At 46.4% G+C, this 22,807-nt stretch overlaps 1 protein-coding gene across 28 annotated transcripts in view; it reads right to left on the reverse strand.

Annotated features, from left to right (window-relative positions):
- RBFOX1 (RNA binding fox-1 homolog 1) overlaps nt 1-22,807 on the reverse strand; it is a 2,169,222-nt gene that overhangs the window by 903,984 nt on the left and 1,242,431 nt on the right. For all 28 annotated transcript variants that reach the window (XM_081089185.1, XM_081089163.1, XM_081089189.1 and 25 more), the window contains one exon: nt 11,729-11,776. In XM_081089185.1, the coding sequence (XP_080945311.1) occupies nt 11,729-11,776 (48 nt within the window). The remainder of the gene's footprint in view (nt 1-11,728; nt 11,777-22,807) is intronic.

Here is a 22,807-nt window from a genome sequence, read left to right on the forward strand (position 1 = left end):
ATTCCTATCATAGGGGCACAATTAATATTTGTTCATGTGTGAATCAATAAATTGGTTCAACAGAAAAACTCAATCTGAATAGATAAAATTAAAAATTATATTTTTCTGCTATTACAATTTAGGATGCTATTTTGAGGAGATGCAGAGAGGCACTTAAAGTTTCCAATTATTTCTTTGACTTGATTCTCTATGAACCACGGGAACCAGTTATTTAACGGGCTCAGATGAGTGAGAGGAGCTGTGAGACGTCTTGGCTGAGTCAGATCCTGCAAGCCAGGCTCATGGCAGGCCATTTGCTCCCTGCCCCCCCAAAGCCTGAACAACTGGGGCTTGAGACATTTTCTGTTCTCAAGGATCTGTCCTTCAATCCACCCAGAAAACATTTTGGTTAAAAAGAAAATATGAAAAACTTCAGGTCGACCAGAAGATTCTGAAAGCTTTTAATTTGCAATGGCCACAGTAAAAGGTAATGCATTTTTGATGACTTCATGCAAAAACAAATCCTAACCTACATCTGGCCCCCCCAAAAAGCCCTAGTAAAATAACAATTCAGTATAAAATGTGCATGGCCTTGTCTGTGTGTGCACATGCACATGTGTATACACACACATGCTTGCACATGTATGTGTGCATGTTTCCCGCACCCACCCTGGGATTCTGCTGCCGTGGCATCAAGTTCCACCAACAATTACTTCAGCAGTCTGGCTGCTGAGATGGATGGCACAATCCCTGGGTTTTCTGACCTTGATCAACATGAGGAAAATTTCAGCTGAACTGTGCAAAAGTGCTGGGACGACATAAATCACACTTGGACAGGGCATGCTTTCTATCTAAAGCATAAAGTCGCCCATCACATATCAAGAAGTGGGATCATAAAATACACCAACTGGAGAGCAAAAATTAATTAACGCTCACTCCACCCATCACAGAAGAAATAATGGCCTTTTTTATTTATTAATTTTTTTGAGAAGAGGTGACAGGACTTTCCTAGAAAACTGGCTCTGCATTCAATTAAGCATTTTCTAAATACATTTTAATTTAGAGTTTAAAGAAAGAAGAAGTGTCACTAAAAATTAGACAGAAAGAATAGACTTCTTTTGGGAAATAAATGACAAATGAAAACAATAGCTATAATTAAGGGTATTAAAATGTAAGGAATTCTGTCCAATTAATACATAACTGCAGAGAGATGACAAATATCACTATGAATAAATCACATTTTTTAAAATTCAGATTTTAATTATCAAGAACATAACCCTACCTATCAGAGGCTGAAGTCAGGTAAGTTATCACTGAAAACGTAATTGACAAGGTAGACTTCTCATAAGGCCCTTCTGCATTAAATTGCTTCCAATCCATGCACTGTCTATAAAACACCAGTGCCTTGACAGACACATATCCATAATGTAATAGGAGAAACGGGCGGGCCTAAACATAGAGACCTAAGAGTGAATGCAACAGAAGCATGAAGTCCCTGTCTTCTTGTCACCTCTGGGCTTCAATACAGAGATTTGGAGTTTGTATCTCTCAACAGTTGCCAGAGTCAGTGCCAGGAACCATCTACTCCTGGCACACTGACTGTAACCCCTTCATTCACCCTTGGCAGGCATCACCAATCAATCGCGCACTCTCTAGCAGAACCCACATGGCAGACTCCTCATTAACACCGCATTCTACGCAGCCACTATCAATCTATGTTGACACCAGAGATGGAATCGCTTCCCAGCCCCAGGCTTACACGTGTAGCTGTTTCCATCCCTCTCTATGCACCTTCTCCCGGGTTGATAGGCACCTGCAGAGCCACCAAACCCTACACTTGTCATCGGAAGCCTGGTATCCAGCCTCAGCTTTGTTCCTTACTTTGCTGTTTGCTTCCTTGATCACACCAGAGATCTAAGAAACTGAGACAGGAATTGAAGAAGAGTAGGAGGGAAGCAAATATAAGAATGTCATAGTAAGGCCACTTGCATTTACTATGCCAAGCCAGGATGCTCAATTCCCAAAGCGTATTAGCTCATTGAGTTGCACGGTGACCCCAGAAACGATCTACTGTCCTCCTTTCCATTTTATATGAGAACGTAAGCATCTGAGAGGTTAAATAACCAGGAAGCGAGCAAGCTGGGATTCAAACCCAGGCCTTTGAGAACCCTGAGCTAAAGCACTTTTCCACTCTGTGGCAGCTGTGGCTTATTCCATGAGCTTCCCAAAGCCAACTTCAAGGCCGGAGGGAGGGTTACCAGACAAAGGGTCTGATCTAGCTCAGCAGCTCTCCACTGACTCCCTCTCTCACATCTCCGTCCATGGCACTGCCGAGACTGCCAGCCCCCTCATCGCTGTCATGGGCTAATTGAACTCCACACCAAGTCCGTTTCAGAAGCTTTTCCATGTTTATGTGCTTTCCCCAGGCCCCAGCCCACCACACCTTCAAATTTTCCTAAAATAAATGAAAGAGGAAAGTACGACGGACATCTCATTTCAAAGTTTCATAAATGAGGAAAGCATCCGTTAACCTGCAGATGAAACATAAAAGGCCAGCGCAGAGACCTGTCCTGGAGTAAGAAGCCCTGGTCTATGAAGATAACTCAGTCACGCAGAGCCACGAGGCCCTGCTGGACCAGGAGCATTTTGATCACCTGGAGAGCAGACTGCTAGGGACCCCACTTAATGCCTTAGCAGTGGTCAACACACTGCGGCTCGGCAAACCGCGGCTCGTGAGCCACATGCGGCTCTTTGGCCCCTTGAGTGTGGCTCTTCCACAAAATACCGACTTCTGCGCATGGGCCACGAAGTTTCAATCGCATTGTACGTGCGCGCCCACACGTGGTATTTTGTGGAAGAGCCACACTCAAGGGGCCAAAGAGCCGCTTGTGGCTCGCGAGCCGCAGTTTGCCGACCACGGCCTTATAAGGGTGAGTGGTTAAGGGGCAATTAAATGCAGACACATCACAGAAGGCCATTCAGCATTGGCCCAGCTTATTTCTGTTGCGGTGAGGCCTCTGTAGCAGTCATTCCCATAAAGAGAGCTGTTCTTTTACTTGTGGGCCAGGCACTGAGCGTTTGCCATGCTCAGGCCCATCTACTGCCTTCTCCTGAGCAGCATCTTCAGTGACCGCCTGGACTTGAATGCCAGACTACACTTACTGCCCCGTGATCCCAGGCACATTAGTTAACGCCTCTCTCGCTCAGGGTTCTTATCTGTAAAACAGGGATATAAATTGTATGTATCTGCAAGGATCTTTATAAGGATTCAGTAATGGAATGACCGAGCCTGGCATATAGTACATGCTCACTGCATGCTGGTTGCAATTACTGTTGACCATTGTCTCTTCCAGAAAAACAATCAATTAAGGCTACCTTTAGGGACTCTACTTTTAGTCTATTTAAGTCTGTCAGCTGGGCCCATCCTACTTTTGGTCATGGGTGAAGGCAGAGGACTGCTATGTACAGCTAAGTGACTTGAGCTAAACCAACCAGCCTCACCCCCAGGAATTGTGCTAAAACTATTGAAAAAGAAGCTCTCTCTTTCCATGGGTAGGATTCCAGCCTACAGCTAGGGGCCACCTCATTTACATTTTAAACACCAGGATCAAGCAATACCAGGAGGCAGACCAATTTTACTGTCATTTCACTCACCAGCTGTCTTTTTCTCTGTCTTGAAGTTGGTCCAACCTGGTTTCCTATTGAAGATGTCCTGACTCATACAGCCCACAAAATATATGTGGCACGTGTTGTCTAGCCCCATGTTACAGCTGTGTGGCTGTGACTCAGAAAGATAATGTGAGTTCCCCAGGATCTCTTAATTTATAAAGGGTAGAGCCAGGATTCAAACCCAGCTCTACTGCACTGTCATTTGAAATAAATTGTGTAGATGTGAACAAAATGCTGATGAATTCTTGGCAGCAACCCATTTGTTGACTTCCATCCCCTCCTATCTGAGGCCCCACACACATACTTCCAGACACTGGGCTATATCATTTCTACTCTTGGCTACGTAAAAACAACATTGAGTCTGGCCGTCGGTGGCTGCGTATGCAGCTCTCTCTCATGATGCCCTGTTTCCTAGCAGAAAACAGGGTGCACAGCAAATCTCACCCAGATCTCAGCCAAAGTCCTTGCTGAACAAAGGAGTGGAGGCAAGTCTGCAAATGTGAGCTGCTTGCAGGCGCTGAGAGGCACCGTTCTGTGCCTGGAGGTGGTGGGAGGAGAGTGAGCGCTGCCCTACACTCAGCCCAAACACAGGCTGGCGAATGGCTGTGAATTCACTTGGAATGAGTGTCCTGCCACCAGGAATGATGGTTAAAAATCTTAAGAAGATGCACAGTCCTGAGGAATTTGCAAGAGATGTTGTCCATTGGCACAAACAGAACAGCCAAGCAACATGAAGGCTTTGCTGGTGTTAAATGGCCAGGACAGTGGAACCATGGGTGACTTGCTGGAGTTGTGACTGGCCAAGCATGGACTATGAGCAAGTGGACAGCGTGAGGCAAGGGGACTGTCTGTATGCATCTGGTTATTCCATAGGATCAGATCACATTCCAGGTACAACAGAATCCATTCTATGGTAAAAGACAAAACACTACCCTGCTCATAAGGCTTCAGATGATGTGGCCCTCGTCTGCTTCCCAGCCTCCTCTCAAGCCACACAGCTCTATTCAGTTCACAAACTATGTCGTGCCTCCTTCTTCAGATGTCCATCTCTGCACCAGGCCCAGGCGGGTCTCCTTGCTTCCCCCTCCAAATATTATTCCTCAGCGATGCTTTCATTTTCATTTCCACAGCTTTGGGGAATTTCGGAGCATTTTCCCATTTAATGCACACATATAATTGGCCTCAAACAAAGGACATTTGGAGCAAAAAAGAAACCTGATCCCCAGGTGAATTCTGTGAAGCTCACCAATGTGCTCACTCCAGGCTTTGCCCCTGTCTGACTTGAAGATCTCATTTTGATCTTTAATGAGACACTGATCCATGGACACACCCCATCCCTGGGAGAGCCCCTCTGAGCATGGAGCATGCCTCTTCCTTCATGTCTGTTCTGCCTGTCAGAGCCCAAAGGACTAATCCACTCCCATCCCCACAGCAAGAGAGCAGTGCTAATAGGAAACCAACTCTTTTCAACTTCACTGGCATCCAAGCCTCTATAATCCAGGAGATTAATTTATTGTCCAAGCTGCTTATCAACTCATCAACTTGTCTACTCATGGCATCAGTCGTACACAGACCCTTAAACTGAGCAGTGTCTGACATGTTCCTGGGTGGAGCTGCCCATGACCCATGGAAGAGTTGCCAGACCACATGGGTAGTACTGATTCACCCCCTCGCAAGCCCAGACCTTCCTCTGCACCTCCTGCGCAGCTCCAGGTCCGGCTCATGCCCTCTTGTCTGCAGTCTAGCCCAGGCCCTGAATCCATCCATCCTGACTCCTTCCAGACCTCCTTGCAGACAAGTAGAGTTTGAAACTTCCCAAATGCAAACCCAAGTCTCTATTTCGATGGCAAACCCACCATTAGAAAACAGTGTTTCTTAACCTCTAGTTATTTGCAATCCATGTAAACAATTTTTTTCTATATCAAACTTTCATTTCATGAACTCAGTTCTTTTGTTCTTGATGGATGTGTGAAAATTATACAAATAAATCTCTAGTGTGTTTTTTTTTAAAGGAGGTAGTTATTGGAGTCAATGGAAAGAGCAGTATCCTGGTCATTCATGGAATAGAACCCTAATCAAAATGAAAACAATGTTAATAAGTTATACTGACAGAGCGGAATTGTCTGTCAAAGTTCTGGGTCTCTTGGTTAAAAGGTACATTAGCATATGTTTGATACATTTTGGTTTATTAAAGGAACAAAATCCCAAATTATTTCTCCTTGATATAATCCCAACTGTTGAAAACAAATGATGAGAGAATTACTTCAGCTTGTCACTAAGTGGTTTGATGCTATGTCCATGAGCCACCTGAAGGCACCTCCTTCATGGGCAATGCTGGCCTGTAGGAAACCACGGTCCTCCTCTGTCACCCATCTGTACAAAGGGGGCGCCTGGCTGGCAATCCAGCCCCACTATTTCTCAGATTCCTGGTTGACTTCACCTTGTAGCCAAAGCCTTCATCTTCACTCCTGCACTCCACCAAGCCAGCCTCTGCCCCACCTCCATGCTATGCCCCCACCTCCATGCTGTGTCCCCACCTCCAAGCTCTGCCCCCACCTCTATGCTGTGTCCACACCTCTATGCTGTGTCCCCACCTCTGTGCTATGTCCTCAGTCCTTCTTCCTCAAGACTCTTTCTTTGGCTGCATTCGTCACACAGTTTCATCTCCTTGGTTCCATACAGGCCTGGCCACACCCAGTAAGGACCTTCACTTACACTGGGAGAGGAGATGGATGCAAAGTCCCAGCCCACTAGCATGGCAAACACTCCCCTTCACACCTTCTATCTCCCCAGAACCACTGGAATATGCACACTGGACCCTTGTCTGCCTTAAATGTTGGGGCCGCATCTCCCTGCATCTGCCCATGCTGTTCCCTCTGCCAGGAGGGCCTTCCTTCCATACACACAGGCCCTGGAATCAGGCCCAGGATAGCTCCTCCTAATCCATCGAGCCACCAGGCCTGAGAGCCTATCAACCCACTTCTGCACACATGTTGGGTTTGGTTTGCACAGTGTTTTCAATACCAGTGGTTTTACATTAAAATCCAGATTTTCAGATTGGCTCAGAAAATGGCCACACTGCACCTACATTCCACATGGCAACAGGCAGCTGTACAACCGCCCTGTAGGTGGGGCCATTTCTCTGGAGCCCACGGCTGTCCCCGCCCCATCACATCACCCTGCAGCTGCCTCCATCTCTCTCTACTAATGCGTGATGTCTGCCTGAGCCTGGCAGTCTGTGGGTGTTGTTTCCTGACTTTGGCCAAGCATCTCTCTCTCTAAACTATTCCAGAGGTCCCCTGGGTCTCATCAAGTGTCCATTTCTCAGAACCCCCAGGACACTTGCTTATTAAAGGAATTTACTTATAAATGACATGGAATGCCTGCCATTGTGGCCATTAGCAGAAACAAAAACAAAAGTAGCTATTGCTGGCTGAGTTATTTTGTGGCAGGCATTACATGGACTATTTTGCAGTATTATCTTCTCGATTCCTCAAATCAACTTTCCAAGCGGATTTTATTATCTCCAAGTCACAGACAGGCAAGTGGAGACTGAGGCAAAGGAAGAAAGCTGCCCAGGCCACAGAGCTGCTGAGCAGGGGAAGCAGGACAAAAGCCCAGGAAGTCCTGGCTCCCGCCTGTGGGTTTAACTACTGCATCTGTTGACTCCTTTGCTTTGAGCCTGGAATTTCCAACTCCTGTAGGACACCCTGCTGGAAACGTACAGGCTAGGAACCGAACCAGGTCTTTGGGAAACTGAAGCCAGAACTGTGCCCTGAAGCCACTATCTCCCCTCCTCAAGACCAGAGCCAGCGGCCACCCCTCAGGCAGGTGCCAGGGGCTCGACAGAGGGTCCGGGATGGGCGATGCTGTGGTCAATCTACAGCAAGCCAGCCAGAGCCAGGACATCAGGGGCTGGAAGGTTGTCCCTAATTGAAAAACAGATTCTTTACTTGGCAATGGGTGGAGAGACCAGCCTAAGTGCAAATTCTTCCATCAGAAAGGGCAATTCTCATATCCTACAAATTTAATCACTGTCATGTGTACATATGTGTACATGTATGTGCATCTATGTGCATGTATGTGTAAGGCATTAGAGCTAAGAGCATAGCTTCTGAAAGAAAACACCTCAGAATCCACATCCTGACCTATGACACAACCTGAGTGATCTCAGGCAAGTCACTTAACCTCCCCTGTGTAGTGAGGTGGTGTGGTGCCTCCACGCACAGCTGTTCTAAGCATCTGCAGGTGCATGCCATGGCTGAGCTAGAGGGAGCATTACAAGAGGAAAAGTGCAGAACTTTCTGTGTTACCCACAGGGTCTACCTCCCGGTCAGGATCCCGTTCAATCAGACCCAATCTGAGAGTCACCATCCCTTGGCAAACCATTCAGAACCCATATGTGCAATTTCACTGCGGCTCTGGAATAGCTTAGCCGCACCAGGCCAGTCAGTAAGCGAGGAGCGGAAGCCTGTCTGTGTTTACCGCCTTTGACAAATGGGCGCTCATCTCCTCCTGACAGATTCTCCCCCTGACTGATCCATCAGCTTCTCCTCTCATCACCCGAATCACAGTCTTCATAATAGCATTGAATTCAGGAGCATTTTACACCACAAATAAAAACGAATTTAAATGCCTCGGTTCCCCACCAGCAACACAGGTACTGTAAATGTCAGGCGCGTGCGGTTGTGCAGGGCCGTAGAGCCGCGCTGAGTGATGGGGTCGCCTTTGCGAAGCCCGCATGAGCTCCGTGGCACTCCCCTGTGGGAGGGAGCCACCTGTGCCTCTACTCGCCACATCAGGGTGCACAGGCGGCCAGCCTCTCAGGTCTCCCTGGGACACTTCCAGGGCGTTTCCAGAAATGGCCGGGAAGCCATCCAAATGCAGGTCCATTCTCAGGGGTCTGCTAATTGGTGTTCTCAGGAGCAAAAGAGAAACAAAACAAAACCACATTCCAATGTGCGCCGTGCATTTCTTCACAAACAACCAGGCAAAGTTCTCCAAACAATCATTAGCATTCTGTCTGCCAACAGAAAATAGGATCAGGAGAAAGAGAAACAGGGAAACAGGAAGGAAAAGAAACATCTCTCATCCCGTCCACTGTCTCAGATCGAGCCCAGCCTGCGCCAACCAAGAAGAGCGATTTTCTTATTCCGAGAGGAGAGCTTTCTTCAATTCCAGAAGTTCACTGTCTGTCCCCTATCGTTACATCTGGTCTAGGATTCAAGGGGAAAGTGGTTCATCTCCAGGTGAGCAGCCCACCCAATGGGATCAGGTGTGACACTAGAGGGAACGCTGGAGAGAACGTGTTAGACTCCAGAGAAAACTTGAGACCTTGTGTTCCCCAAAGTCCTTTTATCAAGAAGGAACTCAAGTTACCCAGACAAAGAATAACTGTGAGCACACAGGTACATCCAGGGGGAGACCAAAAGGAAGAGAAGGTGAAAGAAACAAGAAAATAAAGCTTAAAAGGTAAAAGGAAGTTCCTCTTGGGAAGCCCTGCAGCCCTGGAGACCCGTGATCAGCGTCTCAGCGAAGGAGGCTTTGGAGAAACACGCGCTCCTCCAGCCTCTCGGCGCTCGCTCCGTAAAACCCGCAGGCCACGGGCGGCCTGTGCAGCCGCAGGCTGACTTATTATTTTGGCACCTCTGTCATCGCTTGTCACTTCAATTCCACTTTATCAAATCACTGATTTTGCCAGAAGCATCCGGATTACATGGGGAGGGACACACACATGCAGGAGTGAGAGTCACCCCTCCTGCAAATTTCATAATTATACGTCAGGGCGGCGGAGTACGGGGTGACGTCACTGCAGCTGCCAGGGCTGCCATCACTGCCATCACATCATGCACGACGGGAGGGCTGGCATCCCTCTGCTGCGGGTTGTGTGTGGGGGCATTGCCCTCTTTGGTGATTAGATTTTGCATCCTGACACTTTCATTAAGAGACAGGACCTTCATAGACAGACTACCTCCAACACCTCAGGCCCACTCCCAACCACATGGGGAGACCAGAGAAGCAATAGCCACATGTACATGTCACAGAAATAAATAAATCAGAAAAGAATCTAGACGGAAAGCAAAGTTCTGTGGAACAGAAGGAAGACGAAGTCCTCAGGGAGTAAGACAGTAAAAACAGACCAAGTATTAAGGTAGTTGTATCTCTAAAAGTCATCACCACCAACTGCAGCCAAAGGTCGGGCTAATTTCTGTGTCATTTGTCCTATGAGATCAAGTTCAGGAAACAATAGAAGAATGATTTTTATACATATTTTTTATTGATTTCAGAGAGGAAGGGAGAGGGAGAGAGAATCATTGATTGGCTGCTTCCAGCACTCTCTCCACTAGGAACCTGCAACCTGGGCCTATGCCCTTGACCAGAATTGAACCCGGGACCCTTCAATCTGCAGGCTGACACTCTATCCACTCAGTCAAAACAGGTAGGGGCAGAAGAATGATCTAGAAACGAGCCTTATTTTAACCCACCAGTCCATGACAAAGCAGAAAAACGCACACGTGTGCTTGTACGTATGCGTTACCCTTTTTTGGAAAACAGCTGAAGCCTGTACAGAGTTGTCAATATGATTCCCCCAAGTAAGCACCACAGAGCAGCCATGGGCTGAGGCGTCGCTCCCATCCTGACACAGGGGCCGAAGGCAGCCGGGAGGCACGATGGAGCTCTGTGGCCAGCTGTCACTGCCCGGAGCTTGTCTGAGTTGCTCATTTATCTTGTTGGTGATGGGACTGATGTTGTTTTAACAGCATCAGTTCTCCTGGCATCTTTCAAAAATGACTGGCAATGAAAGTTAAAAAAAAAAAAGTATTGGGCACACATGTGTTTGTGAATTCCATAAAAGCCCAAGGGAAGCAGAAACATCCTGAACTTGGAAGCAGGGCAGAACCCATGTTCAGCTTGCCATAAGCGAGTGTCTGGGGCAGGTCACCAAGGGCAGGGCTGGTGGGAACAGGTGAAAATCCTGTGGACACGTGGTCAGCCCCAGTGGCAGTTTGTCCCACTCACAAAGCACACACATGTGAGCAATCAGCAAGGAAACATGTGATGAATGCAAACCTGAATGGAAACACCTTTGCCTGCCGACCAGAGCAACACCCAACCCCAACTCAGAGAAAATCACGCAGAGGGAATTTAAGCTGCCATAGTGTCACACTCCTTAAATCATGTATGGCAATCATCTTTTATTGAAAAGCAAAATTTTGTGCTGAGACATTTTCCACCACCTTACTCATCAGCCGCCGACGGAGCTTTCACAAAATCAGGGCTGAAAACCTCTGCTGGAAATAGTGACGGCATTGGACAACAATGGTACAGTTGCAGACAGAAACATCTTTCCAAATTGTGGAATGATGCCTGGTATGTAGCCAAGAGATATGTAGCCTCAGTTCCCTTATTTGACCTCTTTGGATTCAAGGCGTTAAAGGTAAAATTTTATCTGTTTGGGTGCACTCTGGACAGAAACTTCTGCAAACTCTTGTCAATAAAAAGAGAGCGTGAGAATATTAAAAATGAGGAGCCAGATCTAACAGGGCCTTTGCCTGAGGGGATACACACCAAATGCAGAAGATCAATGGGGGAGGCACTAAGTGTGCAGGAAATGCCCTCCTCTTGCTGCCCAATCATCTCATGGAAATAGATGCTGCTGCTCCCTTATTGCGTCAGGATGGAAATGGAGGCCGACTCTCTCCACCCGAACTGCATATTTCAAATATAAGGACACACCCAGAAAACCCCAAGACTGTATTATACATCCTACATATTCTATTTAATATTGTTTAATAACATGCACTATGGGACATTATAATCATCAACCATATTCCACTAAAATCAGCACCAATTTTTAAAATAAATTGCATTACGCACTCTTCACCAAAGTCATCAGAAATAACGCAGAGCAAGGAAGAGAATGATGAGCCCTTTGAAGCATGACTGTCTTGACGGGTCTAATGCCGCACGCATATCGCCTCTGCAAGCCACCATCCAGCAAGGCAGGCCTTACACACTGCGTTAGGTCGCCGCGTTCTTGTTTTGTTTGAAACCAAGACAATGAAAAATATCGACTTACCTTTCTGTCCTCTATTTCCGCACAGGTATCGCAGTCTGCTTTGATATCCTGAGAGGAGAGAGAGAGAACAGGAGTCAGACCTGTGGCCAGGGAACACTCAGCAGCGTCGTTGAAATGCCCTTTAAAATAATAAAGAGCTCACCCTCCTGGCAGTGCTTCTCGAGCCATTGCTCTTTATAGCACTTTTCAGAAGTATATGCCTTGGTGTTTGCATTAGAGACATATGGACGTCATAACTAAGCTTTATCACGTGCAGATGTGGGTAAAGGCAAAAGCTATGGATCAGAGGCCACAACAAAGGGAAGCTGATGGTTCATATAATATGCTCCCCAGACACCTTTGTTCACATCAGCAGACTGCCCTCAATCAGACATAATGTCTCCCTCCCATTCCAGATTTAGAATAGTCACATCATCCTCCCTTTAGCACAAAACCAACATTGTCTATTTTTTATCTTTCCATCCATCCATCTATGCACCATCTATCCATCCGTCCATCCATCTATCCATCCATCATCCATCCACCCATTATCCTGCGATCATCCATCATCCACCCATCCATCCATCTATCCACCATCCACTCATCCATCCATTCATCTATCCACCATCCACCCATTCATCCATTCATCTATCCACCATCCACCCATTCATCCATCTATCCCTTCCTCTGTCCATCCATCCACTCATCCATCCGTCATCCATCCCTCCATTATTCATCCATCTATCCATACATTTTTATTGCACACCTATTTTTCTATGCATTTTTCCTTGTTGCTCCTAAATGTAATGGTGAAAAACAAAAACAAAAAACAACAACACATGGTTTCTACCTTCAAGAAACTCACAAGTTAGAAAGAATGGCAGATACACACACACAAGCAACTGTGACATTCCTTTACTCATTCAAAAGATATGCATTCAGTACCTCTGACTTGCCAGGCCTTGCTCTAGGCAGGGAAGACTCGGTAACATTCAAAACACATGAAGAGCCTGTCCTGGTGCTACTGACTTTCTGTTAGACAAGACATACAATAAAAAGAAATGTGAATGCAGAATTGCTATTTTAGAAGAGGGTGTGTACTATGGAGAAAAATAAAGAGGGAGATGAGGAAGGGAAATGCTGAGAAGAGGAGAATAAAAATTATAATTTTAAAGAGAAGCAGCAACTGAGTAAAGGCTTGAAGAAAGGTGTGGAATGAGCATGGGCCAGTTGGGGAGGAGCATCTTGGGGGAAATGCATTGGACACGGTCAAGTCAGAGGAGGGAGGCCACTGATTGGGGGGAAGCAAGGTAGGGAAGCAGTGGGAGGCAAGATCAGTGAGGAACCACTCAGAATTACTGTTTTTAAAAGGTTAATAAAATACACATAACATTTACTATTTTAACTGTTTTTTGGTGTTCAGTTCAGCAGCATTAAGCATTGTTGTGCAACCATCACCAAAATCCATCTACAAACTTTATATATATATACATTTAATTTGCACTCAAATGATATTTTTAAAATTGATTTTTAGAGAGAAAAGGAGGAATATATAGAGAAAGAGAGAGAAACATTGACGTGAGTGACAAACATTGATTGGTGGCCTCCCCTACGTGCCTGGACTGGGGATCAAACCCACAACCTAGGTGGTGCCCTGACCAGGAATTAAACCTGCAACCTTTTGGTGCACAGGATGATGCTTCAACCAACTGAGCCCTAACCCCCAGGATGGCTATATTTTGGAGAAGGGTCTCTAAGAAAACAAGTAAGGTTAAATAAGGTGATAATGGTGGGGCCCTAATCTGATATGATTAGTGCCCTTATAAGAAGAGAGGACTCAGAGATTGCTCACTCCCTCTTTTTGTAGGCACACAGGGAGGAACTGCCATGCAGGACACAGACAGAAGGCAGTCATCTGCAAGCCAGGAAGAGGTTCCTCACCGAACCCAGCCCTGCGGGCACCCTGACTCCAACTTCCAGCCTCTAGAACTATAAGAAAATACATTTCTGTTGCTGAAGCTATTCAGTCTGTAGTATGTTGCCATGGCAGCCGGAGTAGATTCAGACAAGGTTCCCATGATCTGCAAGGCGCAGTCCTAGGCCACTGTTTTCTCACTCACACTCCTGTGTTCACCACCAAGGTCTCCGACTGACCCTGGACATTGAGTCAGCAAATACCCCTTACTCTAAGAACCCTCTTTGGAATTCATTCTCTAAGAACCTAAAGAGAAAGCAGAGTTTATCTCGGTATGGGAGTAATGAAAAACATAGATTATGTTTAAACCTAAATGGTGCTCTAAAGAAACAAGGTAAGAAAGAGTAGCTCCCTGCAGCTTTGGTGCATGTGTTTCCACTCTTTCCTCCAGTGAAAATGTGTTAAAGTTGCGGAGAGAGAGATCCATATCCGATTCTGATTCACCTACACAGAAGTGGCAGGTGTTAACTTCCTAACCAAGGCAGTAACCCAGAGGCAGGTTTTGTTTCTAATCTGCCACTGAGGACCCACAGGCTGGGAAGAAAGCCATCTGGCTGCATCAGCGCTCTTGCCACCTCCCTAAGATTATTTGATTTCTTCTTGTCATGATCAATTTACTAAGCCCAGGCTGGATTTTTTTTATTTAGATGATATTGTTGGTTTGTCATCCACTGCAGATCTATGCAGAGGTGCCCCGGGGGACGGCACTCGCTTCAGAACAATGTTGGACTCAAATTGGAAAAATGCCTCTTTGGCGGGAACAAATTATTGTTTGAATTGCTCCGAGCAGAGCTGGTGTTGCCAGATGGGCTCCGGCCTGACCTTGTCCGAACGGGAGTGGCTGCCTAAGTGCCTTAGTCCCACGGAAGACTTCGCTGGGAGGACAGCGCAGCTATTTATGTGCTAAGTAGGAACGTGGAGCCATGCACTTATAGCCAAGCAATCAATTTCCCTACAAGCCAGGGTTCGCCTTTCCGCAGCCCGACACCCCAACAGTGACTCAATCACCGGCAACCCATGGGCTTCCCCTCAGGATTGGGTTCCCATCACAGGGCCCCACCATGCTTGCGGTGAGATGGTGCCTCAGTGTCCCCAACTGTAAAAGGATAATAATAACCATTGCCTCATGTGTCCTCACGTGAGGCAAAGACCTTGGCATATGGCAAGTCATTGACCAATGTTAGCTGCCTCCCTGGCATCCTCCAGACGTCTTTGCGAGACCCGCTTCCCATGGAGTAATGAGACTTAAAAATGTTCTGTTTTTAACCTTTTCTCTCCTGTTCCTGTGTTCTTCTGGTTTCCAGTCATCAAAGTGCTGGCTGTCTGTTCTCTCCCCCGAGAGAGATTTTCTTCTGCACGTTGAGTGTGGGTTGTTTCTAAAAATTTCTGTAGGTCAAGGTTATGTATGCCCACTGTGTAGGGCCACCAACAGCCTGGATCCTGGCTCAGTGGTCCCCGTGAACAGGTGGAGAGAAACCTCTGCTGCTGATATGCGCGAGGCCTCGGAGGATTCAGAAGGTAGGAGCCTGTGGTGGATTAAATAGTAACCACCTCCCTAAGAACCCCCAATGCCGGGAAAGGTATGCCCAGGTCCTCTCCCCTGAAACCTGCGCAGGTGACCTCATTTGGAAATAGGTCTTTGCAGATGTGATGACGGATCTTGAGATGAGATCATCCTGGGCGATCCAAGTGTCCTCTTAAGAGACAGGGAGAAAAGATGGCCATTATGATGACAGTCAGGGACTGGAGCGATGTGGCCACAAGCCAAGGAGTCCGGAGCTACCAGGAGCTGGAAGAGGCAGGAAGGACCCTCCTCTCCCAGAGGCTCTGGTAGAAGTACACCTGCTGACACCTTGGTTCCCGGCTTCTGCCTTGCAGACTGCAAGAGGATAGATCCCTGTTGTTCTGAGCCACTACACTTGTGGCAGGTGTTTCAGACACCACAGGGAACTAATGGAGGCCTCCAGGAGCTTCCAATGCAAATCTCCTTGGTTTGATACTTATCCCTGAGAAAAGGAATGCATAACCCTAGGACCACTCATGTAATCTATGCCCTAGGGCCGTGGTCGTCAAACTGCGGCTTGAGAGCCACATGCGGCTCTTTGGCCCCTTGAGTGTGGCTCTTCCACAAAATACCATGTGCGGGCGCACGTACAGTGCGATTGAAACTTCGTGGCCCATGTGCAGAAGTCGGTTTTCAGCCTGGGCAAGTCTATTTTGGAGAAGTACCGTTGATATTTGGCTCTGTTGACTAACGAGTTTGCCGACCACTGCCCTAGGGAGAAGGAAAACACTTTAACAAGAGACCCCAGGGCAGCCTTGGGTTGAGCTCTGGGGCCCTGTGTTTGCAGAAGACAGACCTGGGAACTGGTGAATGACTTCAGGGGTCAGTCCTGGTGGGGCAATGGGTGCTTGCATCTGAGTGGGAGTTGAGTAAGGATCCTGCATCTTGGCACAGCACTGTTCTCCTGGCCTGGGATGCTCAGAAAGTCCCCGAGTGATTCCTAGGAAACACGTGCAGCTTAAGTCACCTCTGGGGGCCTGGGAGACACAGCCTAGGGTTCACCTGACAAGGATGATCAGGCTTATGATCAACTGCCCTTCTGCTGGGGAAGAAACCCGAGCGTTTCCCTCTTCCTTTTCAAAGGGAAATAAACGCTATGGCAAGATGGGTTATAGCATTACAACAAAGTACATTTCGACATCACACTCGAAAACTAATGCAGGAGCACATTTCACATTTGGAATCAAAATTATGGAGAAGAGGAAAACTAATTTTGCCTCCACCCTTCTAGGTTCTTGGCTGAAGGCCCCTCCCATAATAAAAGACAGGTTAACAGGAGAACAACAAACAGAACTTTACTGACATGTATACCTCCTGTATGCAAAGAGAGACCCAGGAAAACTCAGTAACTCCCCACAGGGAATGGCCCAAGCCACCACCTTAATTACCATCCCCAGCTAAAGACAAAAGATGTTGGGGGGTAGAGGGGGTCTGGGAGGTTATCTGTAAAAGCAGAATAATCAAGTGCATGGCTGTTGTGCAGATTTAAGTCATTATCTCCATTAGTGAAAGTTTCTGGACATGTATCATCCTTCTTTCCCTGGGACAAAGGGAGACACCCTTACAAGTGTAGGTTTCCCTTATAAATATAAAGTTCTCTTAAAAGAGGACAACTTCCACTCTGTTTTCAGAACTCGTCCTGAGTCTGCTGTTCCTTAAAAATAATCACGCCCAAACAATCCTTACGCCAAATATGCATATTTGGGGTGGCAAATTCTGCTCCCCTTCCATTGTAATTGGTTTCCTTTTCAATGTTAGTTTCCATGATAGTTTGGACTTAAGTTTCCTATTGTTCTAAGGAAAACAATTACTTCTAATGTAAAAGAACCCAACCAATATCAGTTTAAATTCTTGGACTTGGAATACAGTGATTTACTACAACCTGAATTCTTTTTTTTTTTTTCACCTTAATAAATGTGCTGCACTCAGCACGGCCAGGGGTGAACCTGAGAGGGACGATGAAGGATTAAAGCAGACAGACAAGAGAATAAAGCTGGGGCTAGGTGGGACACTGCTTTTGGATGGAGAGAAAGTACCACAGCCTGCACGCCAGGTCTTTATTTTATAGCCAGATTCCAGGAGGCAAAGTAAGGGCATAATCAAAATGTTTACAATGTTCTTGAGGGTTTCGAATTTACTCAAATACATGCACCTGAACTCTATCAAGCTTTGTTTTGGCAGCACTTGCTGCACCTCCAGCAGCCTATATCACTCAGCCACCTGGGACCACAGGTTGGGACCGTAGGTCAAGCTTACAACTACAGCCTTTGGGTATAATTGTGCTGGGAGGGCTTTGCCCTCCAAGCTGGGAACGTGGCTTTGTCACGAGAGGACCGTGCCCTCTCATTAGTCCCAAGGCTTGATCCTGTCCCAATGCTGTAGCCGCTCTCCACAGATAAATACTCAGACTTTAAAAAAGTAAACATAAGCCATAATGATTATTTGGCCCAATGCTTCCATTTTGTAGATGAGGGAACTGAGAGTCAGAGAGGCTAGGGAATTGGCCTGGACAGCTAACGGCATGAGAGGGATTGGAATCCATCTGGTCTACCTGCTATGTATGTTATGTTTTCCTACACACCACATATTATCCTTGAATCTGAACATTTAAATCATTGGTCTAAATTTAAATGCCTTAATTAAGGATAATGATTTTGACTCAAAAACAAAACACTGAATCACTGTATTGACTTGTAACCATCATTTTTCCAAATTTGAAGTCAGGTATGTCATTTGGATGAATTCTTTAGCCCGTTCCCTCAACTAAAAACACCAAGGTTCCACTAAGGCCGCTTGAATATATGAAGAATAGTCTAAATCGTGTGCACTGACTTTACCCGCTTCATAACAGGTCTCCATTCACAGTTGCTCGGTTCCTGCAAGACCACAAATGGCCAGCAGATGGAAGCAAATAACTTCTCAAAACATCAAAAGCTCCAGGCAATAGACCAGAACATCCAATTCCCTGGGTCTGTAAACTTCGTGAAATACCACAGTCTTTCTGCTCCTTCAGAATTTAAGTCTCAAATGACGATGTGTTTTAATTAATAAGCCTTAATTACTTACCAGGAATGTGATAATTCGAGGAGGCATTTTATTAGTATGTGTTAAAGAAGTTTCATTCTGATAGAGATCCCTGTTTCAAGGCATAGGGTATTATTCTGGAAACACTGAGGTTTCCATGAAAATATGAAGAAGACCAAGAATTTAAGCCTAGTTCACCTAAAATCATACAAATGGCAAAAAAAAAAAAAAAAAACGTAAGTAAACTACAATCTCAACAAAAATCCATTCAACCAAGAGAGCCAGATCTGGCTTAACTGGCTAGGTCAGAATGCAAAGTTGCTGACTTTATAAGGATTTGGAGGGGCTTTAAGGAGGAATAGGAGTATTTCATTTGGGAGGAGGTAGCAAGAGATGTTTGTGCAGCCAGAAAGAGCACACAACAATTCCCACATCCAGCTTTTGTGCACATACAGAGAGCAGGGCATTCATCTAAGAAGTCAGCCTTCTTTCTCTGAGGATAACACCACCCCAGGAATTATTTTGTTCTCTTCATCCTAAATTTTTTGTCTATGGGTTATGCTTATATGTTCTTTGGCAAATGCCTTCACCGTCTTTCATTCTTTTTCTTTTTTTTTCAGCTTGGTTCTCAGGGGACGAGAGCGAGCTGGCAGGAGCCCAGGCAACCCAGGGCTGCTGGCTAGGCACAGCTAAATGTGATGTGGAGGAAGGCGGTGCCCCTCAGGTAGGAGCCCGGTGTCAGGAGGTGAACTCAAACCAAGGGTCTGTTTGCAAATAAGAGCTATGCATAGGCATCACAGCGGGAGTGTAATGAGAGCGCTTTTAATTAACTGTAAAAGTAATTACCCATATTAGATGTAAATCGCACTTGTTTTTACATGAGGTGAGTAATTTCAGTGCAGCTTTTAAGAATAATGCTGGTGGAGGAGCTGTCAGCTGCAAACCCTCCCTACAAGCCATGGTGCTAAACACAGTGTGGGGATAAACACCACAGCTAGCCCGGCTTGGCCCCTGCGGCTCCCCTTTTCATTTAGCTCACCCCCGCATCTGCACTCCCCTCCACGCTGTACCTCCGGATCCGCACACCCCTACACGCTGTACCCCCGCATCCGCACACCCCTCCATGCTGTACCCCCGCATCCGCACACCCCTCCACGCTGTACCCCCACATCCACACACCCCTCCACGCTGTACCCCCGCATCCGCACACCCCTCCACGCTGTACCCCCACATCCACACACCCCTCCACGCTGTACCCCTGCATCTGCACACACCTCCACGCTGTACCCCTGCATCTGCACACACCTCCACGCTGTACCCCTGCATCCACACACCCTTCCACACTGTACCCCCGCATCTGCACACCCCTCCATGCTGTACCCTGCATCCGCACACCCTCTCCACGCTGTACCTCAGCATCTGCACACCCTCGCCACGCTGTACCCCCACATCCACACACACCCTCCACTCTGTACCTCAGCATCCGCACACCCTCTCCACGCTGTACTCTGAGAGGCACCCACAAAGAGGTTCCCGAATCTTAGGTTGGTTGGTTGGTTGGTTTTGGGCTTCTGGCTTTTACCTCCCAGATGATCCCAGCACTTCCTTTGATGGGCTCTTGAGAATATTGAAAGAATAGGAACCAGGTGAAGAAAGAAGCGTAACAGGCCAGTGCTGTGTGCCCCATGAGCTAAAGTAAATACAATACCAAGCAAATGGATTATGGAGGAGGCAGGTGTGGGAGAAAGCAAGCCAGCCTCACGGTGATCCCTGTGCCCTTCACAGAGGCTGGCGTTGGACCTGAAGTTCCTGGGGCAGAACTTCTGATGAGGATAGATGTCTGCATCGCCTGCCCCCAAGCAAAAAGGCAGCGCTCCCTTGAATTTATAAATAGCAGGAGGAGAGAACAGAGGTTCGGTGCTGGGAGGCGGGGACTGCAAACCCGGACGCCCTGGGTGGGGAACTGAATTCAGATACCTGCCTCTGGGCTCTGAAATTTCCCTGACTGAGCCAAGGTTGAGGTGGGCCCCCGAACCTCCCATTTGAACCAAGATGAAGCATAAACAGTCAGGAAGGAGTTTGCAAATATGAAATTACTGGGTAATTATTTATACTTTGATAGGCACCTTCATTAAGGGATTTGAGGATGCAATTATCAAATTGAAGTTCAGCACACTCCAGTGAAGCAACTGAAGATCCGGAGAGAGGGCTTAGGAAGGCGGGGCACCCACCCGTCAGCAGTAGCTTAGTGGCCAATCAGGGCCCTTCTGAAAGGAAACTGGCCTCCTATTTGAACAGCATGGCCACCAATGGGATTCTATTCCTGCCTGTGGCCTCCTTTGGGTTTCTGCTTGCTGTTGTGTTGTTATTAATGCCTCTTTGCTTTAAAAGGACCCCAAGAGGGAGCTAAAGCAGGGAATGGACTGGTTTGATATGAAGCCCAGAGAACTTAATCTGGTTCACGGTCAACCCAGGGCCAAGTCACACCTGGAATTTGTGTCTCCTATTTTTGTTCCTTTCTACAGGGCCACATATGTTCCCCCAGGTCTCCGGTAGCTGATATACCCTCAATGTATCTGCCTCCACACTGTCTGTATACAGCTGTGACTTTCAACCAGTGCGCCCCAAGATTTGTGAAAACGTGCAATACCTGACTATTGAGTTAGAGGCAGTGGTCTCTTTCCCCTTAGATCAGTGACATCGGACCTATGAAACACGTGTCAGAGGTGACACACTAACTCATTTTTTTGGTTGATTTTTCTTTGTTAAATGGCATTTAAATATATAAAGTAAATATCAAAAATATAAGTCTTTGTTTTACTGTGGTTGCAAATATCAAAAAAAATTCTATATGTGACACGGCACCAGAGTTAAGTTAGGGTTTTTCAAAATGCTGACACGCCGAGCTCAAAAGGTTCGCCATCACTGCCTTCGATTATCAAGTAAAAAAACTGACAGCAGTCAACACAATGGCTATCCAATGTGAATGAATCAGAATTATACCTTTTTTTGGTCAGATCCATTAAAAGTATAATATGTGAGAAACCTCAGGAATGGGTCTCCCTGGTTTCAAATCCTGGCTCTGCCACCTAATGCTACCTGGCTTTCCCAGGTGACTTCTCTGTGCCTCAGCTTCGGTCTTTGAGAAAATGGGTTAATTGCTCCCTGATGCCATCAGGCTGGTCTCAGATCCATGAGACCCGGTGCATAAAGTGCGGTCACATGGTCAGGGGTCAGAATGCTGCTATTACAGTTGCAATTTTTAAATTTTATTATATTTATAAATATATGGATTATATATTCTTCTGTGCACTGTATGGTTTTATTGCGGCTGTTCTTTTTCCCTCTCAATGTATTATGCCTTCAAACACTGCCATGTTCCTCCAGGTCACAGCCATTGCAGTCCATTAGGTGGTCCCCTAGAGGCAGCCAAAGATGCAATTTCTAAAAGGACGGGTCTCCTGGGAACTGATGCTGATCGAGGGTCTGTCTCAGCACCCACCAATCCTGCAAGGACCCTCACACAAGGGCTAAGCAAAACCACTCCACTGAATGTTTAATTTCCTCTTAGGAAGGAGATAGTCCAAAGGCATCCAGTGGTCAAAGCAAGATGTATGTCAACTAGAGAAGGCACATCACAGCAGACCTTCAACAGAGCCCAGAAAACTGTGAACCCCCCCCCCCCCCCCACAGCATTCTTATGTGACCTGTTGCACTTACAGAGAGAATCTGCCAGTTTCCAAGAAAGGGCTCTAAGATATTGACGAAGCTTTTGCTGACTGTTGGGTGGGAAATGATATTTGCAGTTCCCTGTGGCTGGTGGCCATCTCGTCAACCACAGTTTTTTGGGAAGCAAGATTTTCTGTCCCTGAGATCTTGGTTTGGCATTTTGCTTTCTGGGAGAAAATGGATAGTAGCCCTTTGCACAGGATTAAGTAATCACCTCTTTGTTTCAGGAATACACATCTATTATATACAGCCTTAAGTAATCTGCCTGGCCAGAATGGTTGCCCCAACTCCCACCTTTGCTCAAACGAAATTATCATGGACTTGTGATAGTCATGGATGTCTCCTTGTTTCCGTCGACTTTCGACACTGGAATGGGTATAGGAAGAGGACGATGCTATGGGTAGAATATCTGCTATCAGAGAGCTAAATGTTACACAAACTTCTATTAAAGGAAAACTACTGTAAATCAGTCTTTGTGTCAATCTCTTCATTCAGCAAAGAACATATAATCATTTTCTTGATTTACCTTCTAGTGCATATTTCTAAGTTTGACAACATAGGACTAAGAGTTAATACATAAGGAGTAAATGTTTATTTTCTATTATAATAAGCGTTTAAATCTAAATGCTTGGACCCTGAACATCTGATACGCAACAGTGCACTAAAGAATCATCAGATAAATAACCAGTTAGGCTTTTTCAGAAAAGTAAAATAGGAAGGGAAAATGAATGATGTTCTTTCCATGCCCTATAATTTACTAGTAGCCCTTTCTGTGAAATGCTCGTATCAATCAATCCTTCAGATGATG

Source organism: Myotis nattereri (assembly GCF_964212035.1).
Source record: "Myotis nattereri genome assembly, chromosome: 4".
In the NCBI taxonomy this organism is placed as follows: domain Eukaryota; kingdom Metazoa; phylum Chordata; class Mammalia; order Chiroptera; family Vespertilionidae; genus Myotis; species Myotis nattereri.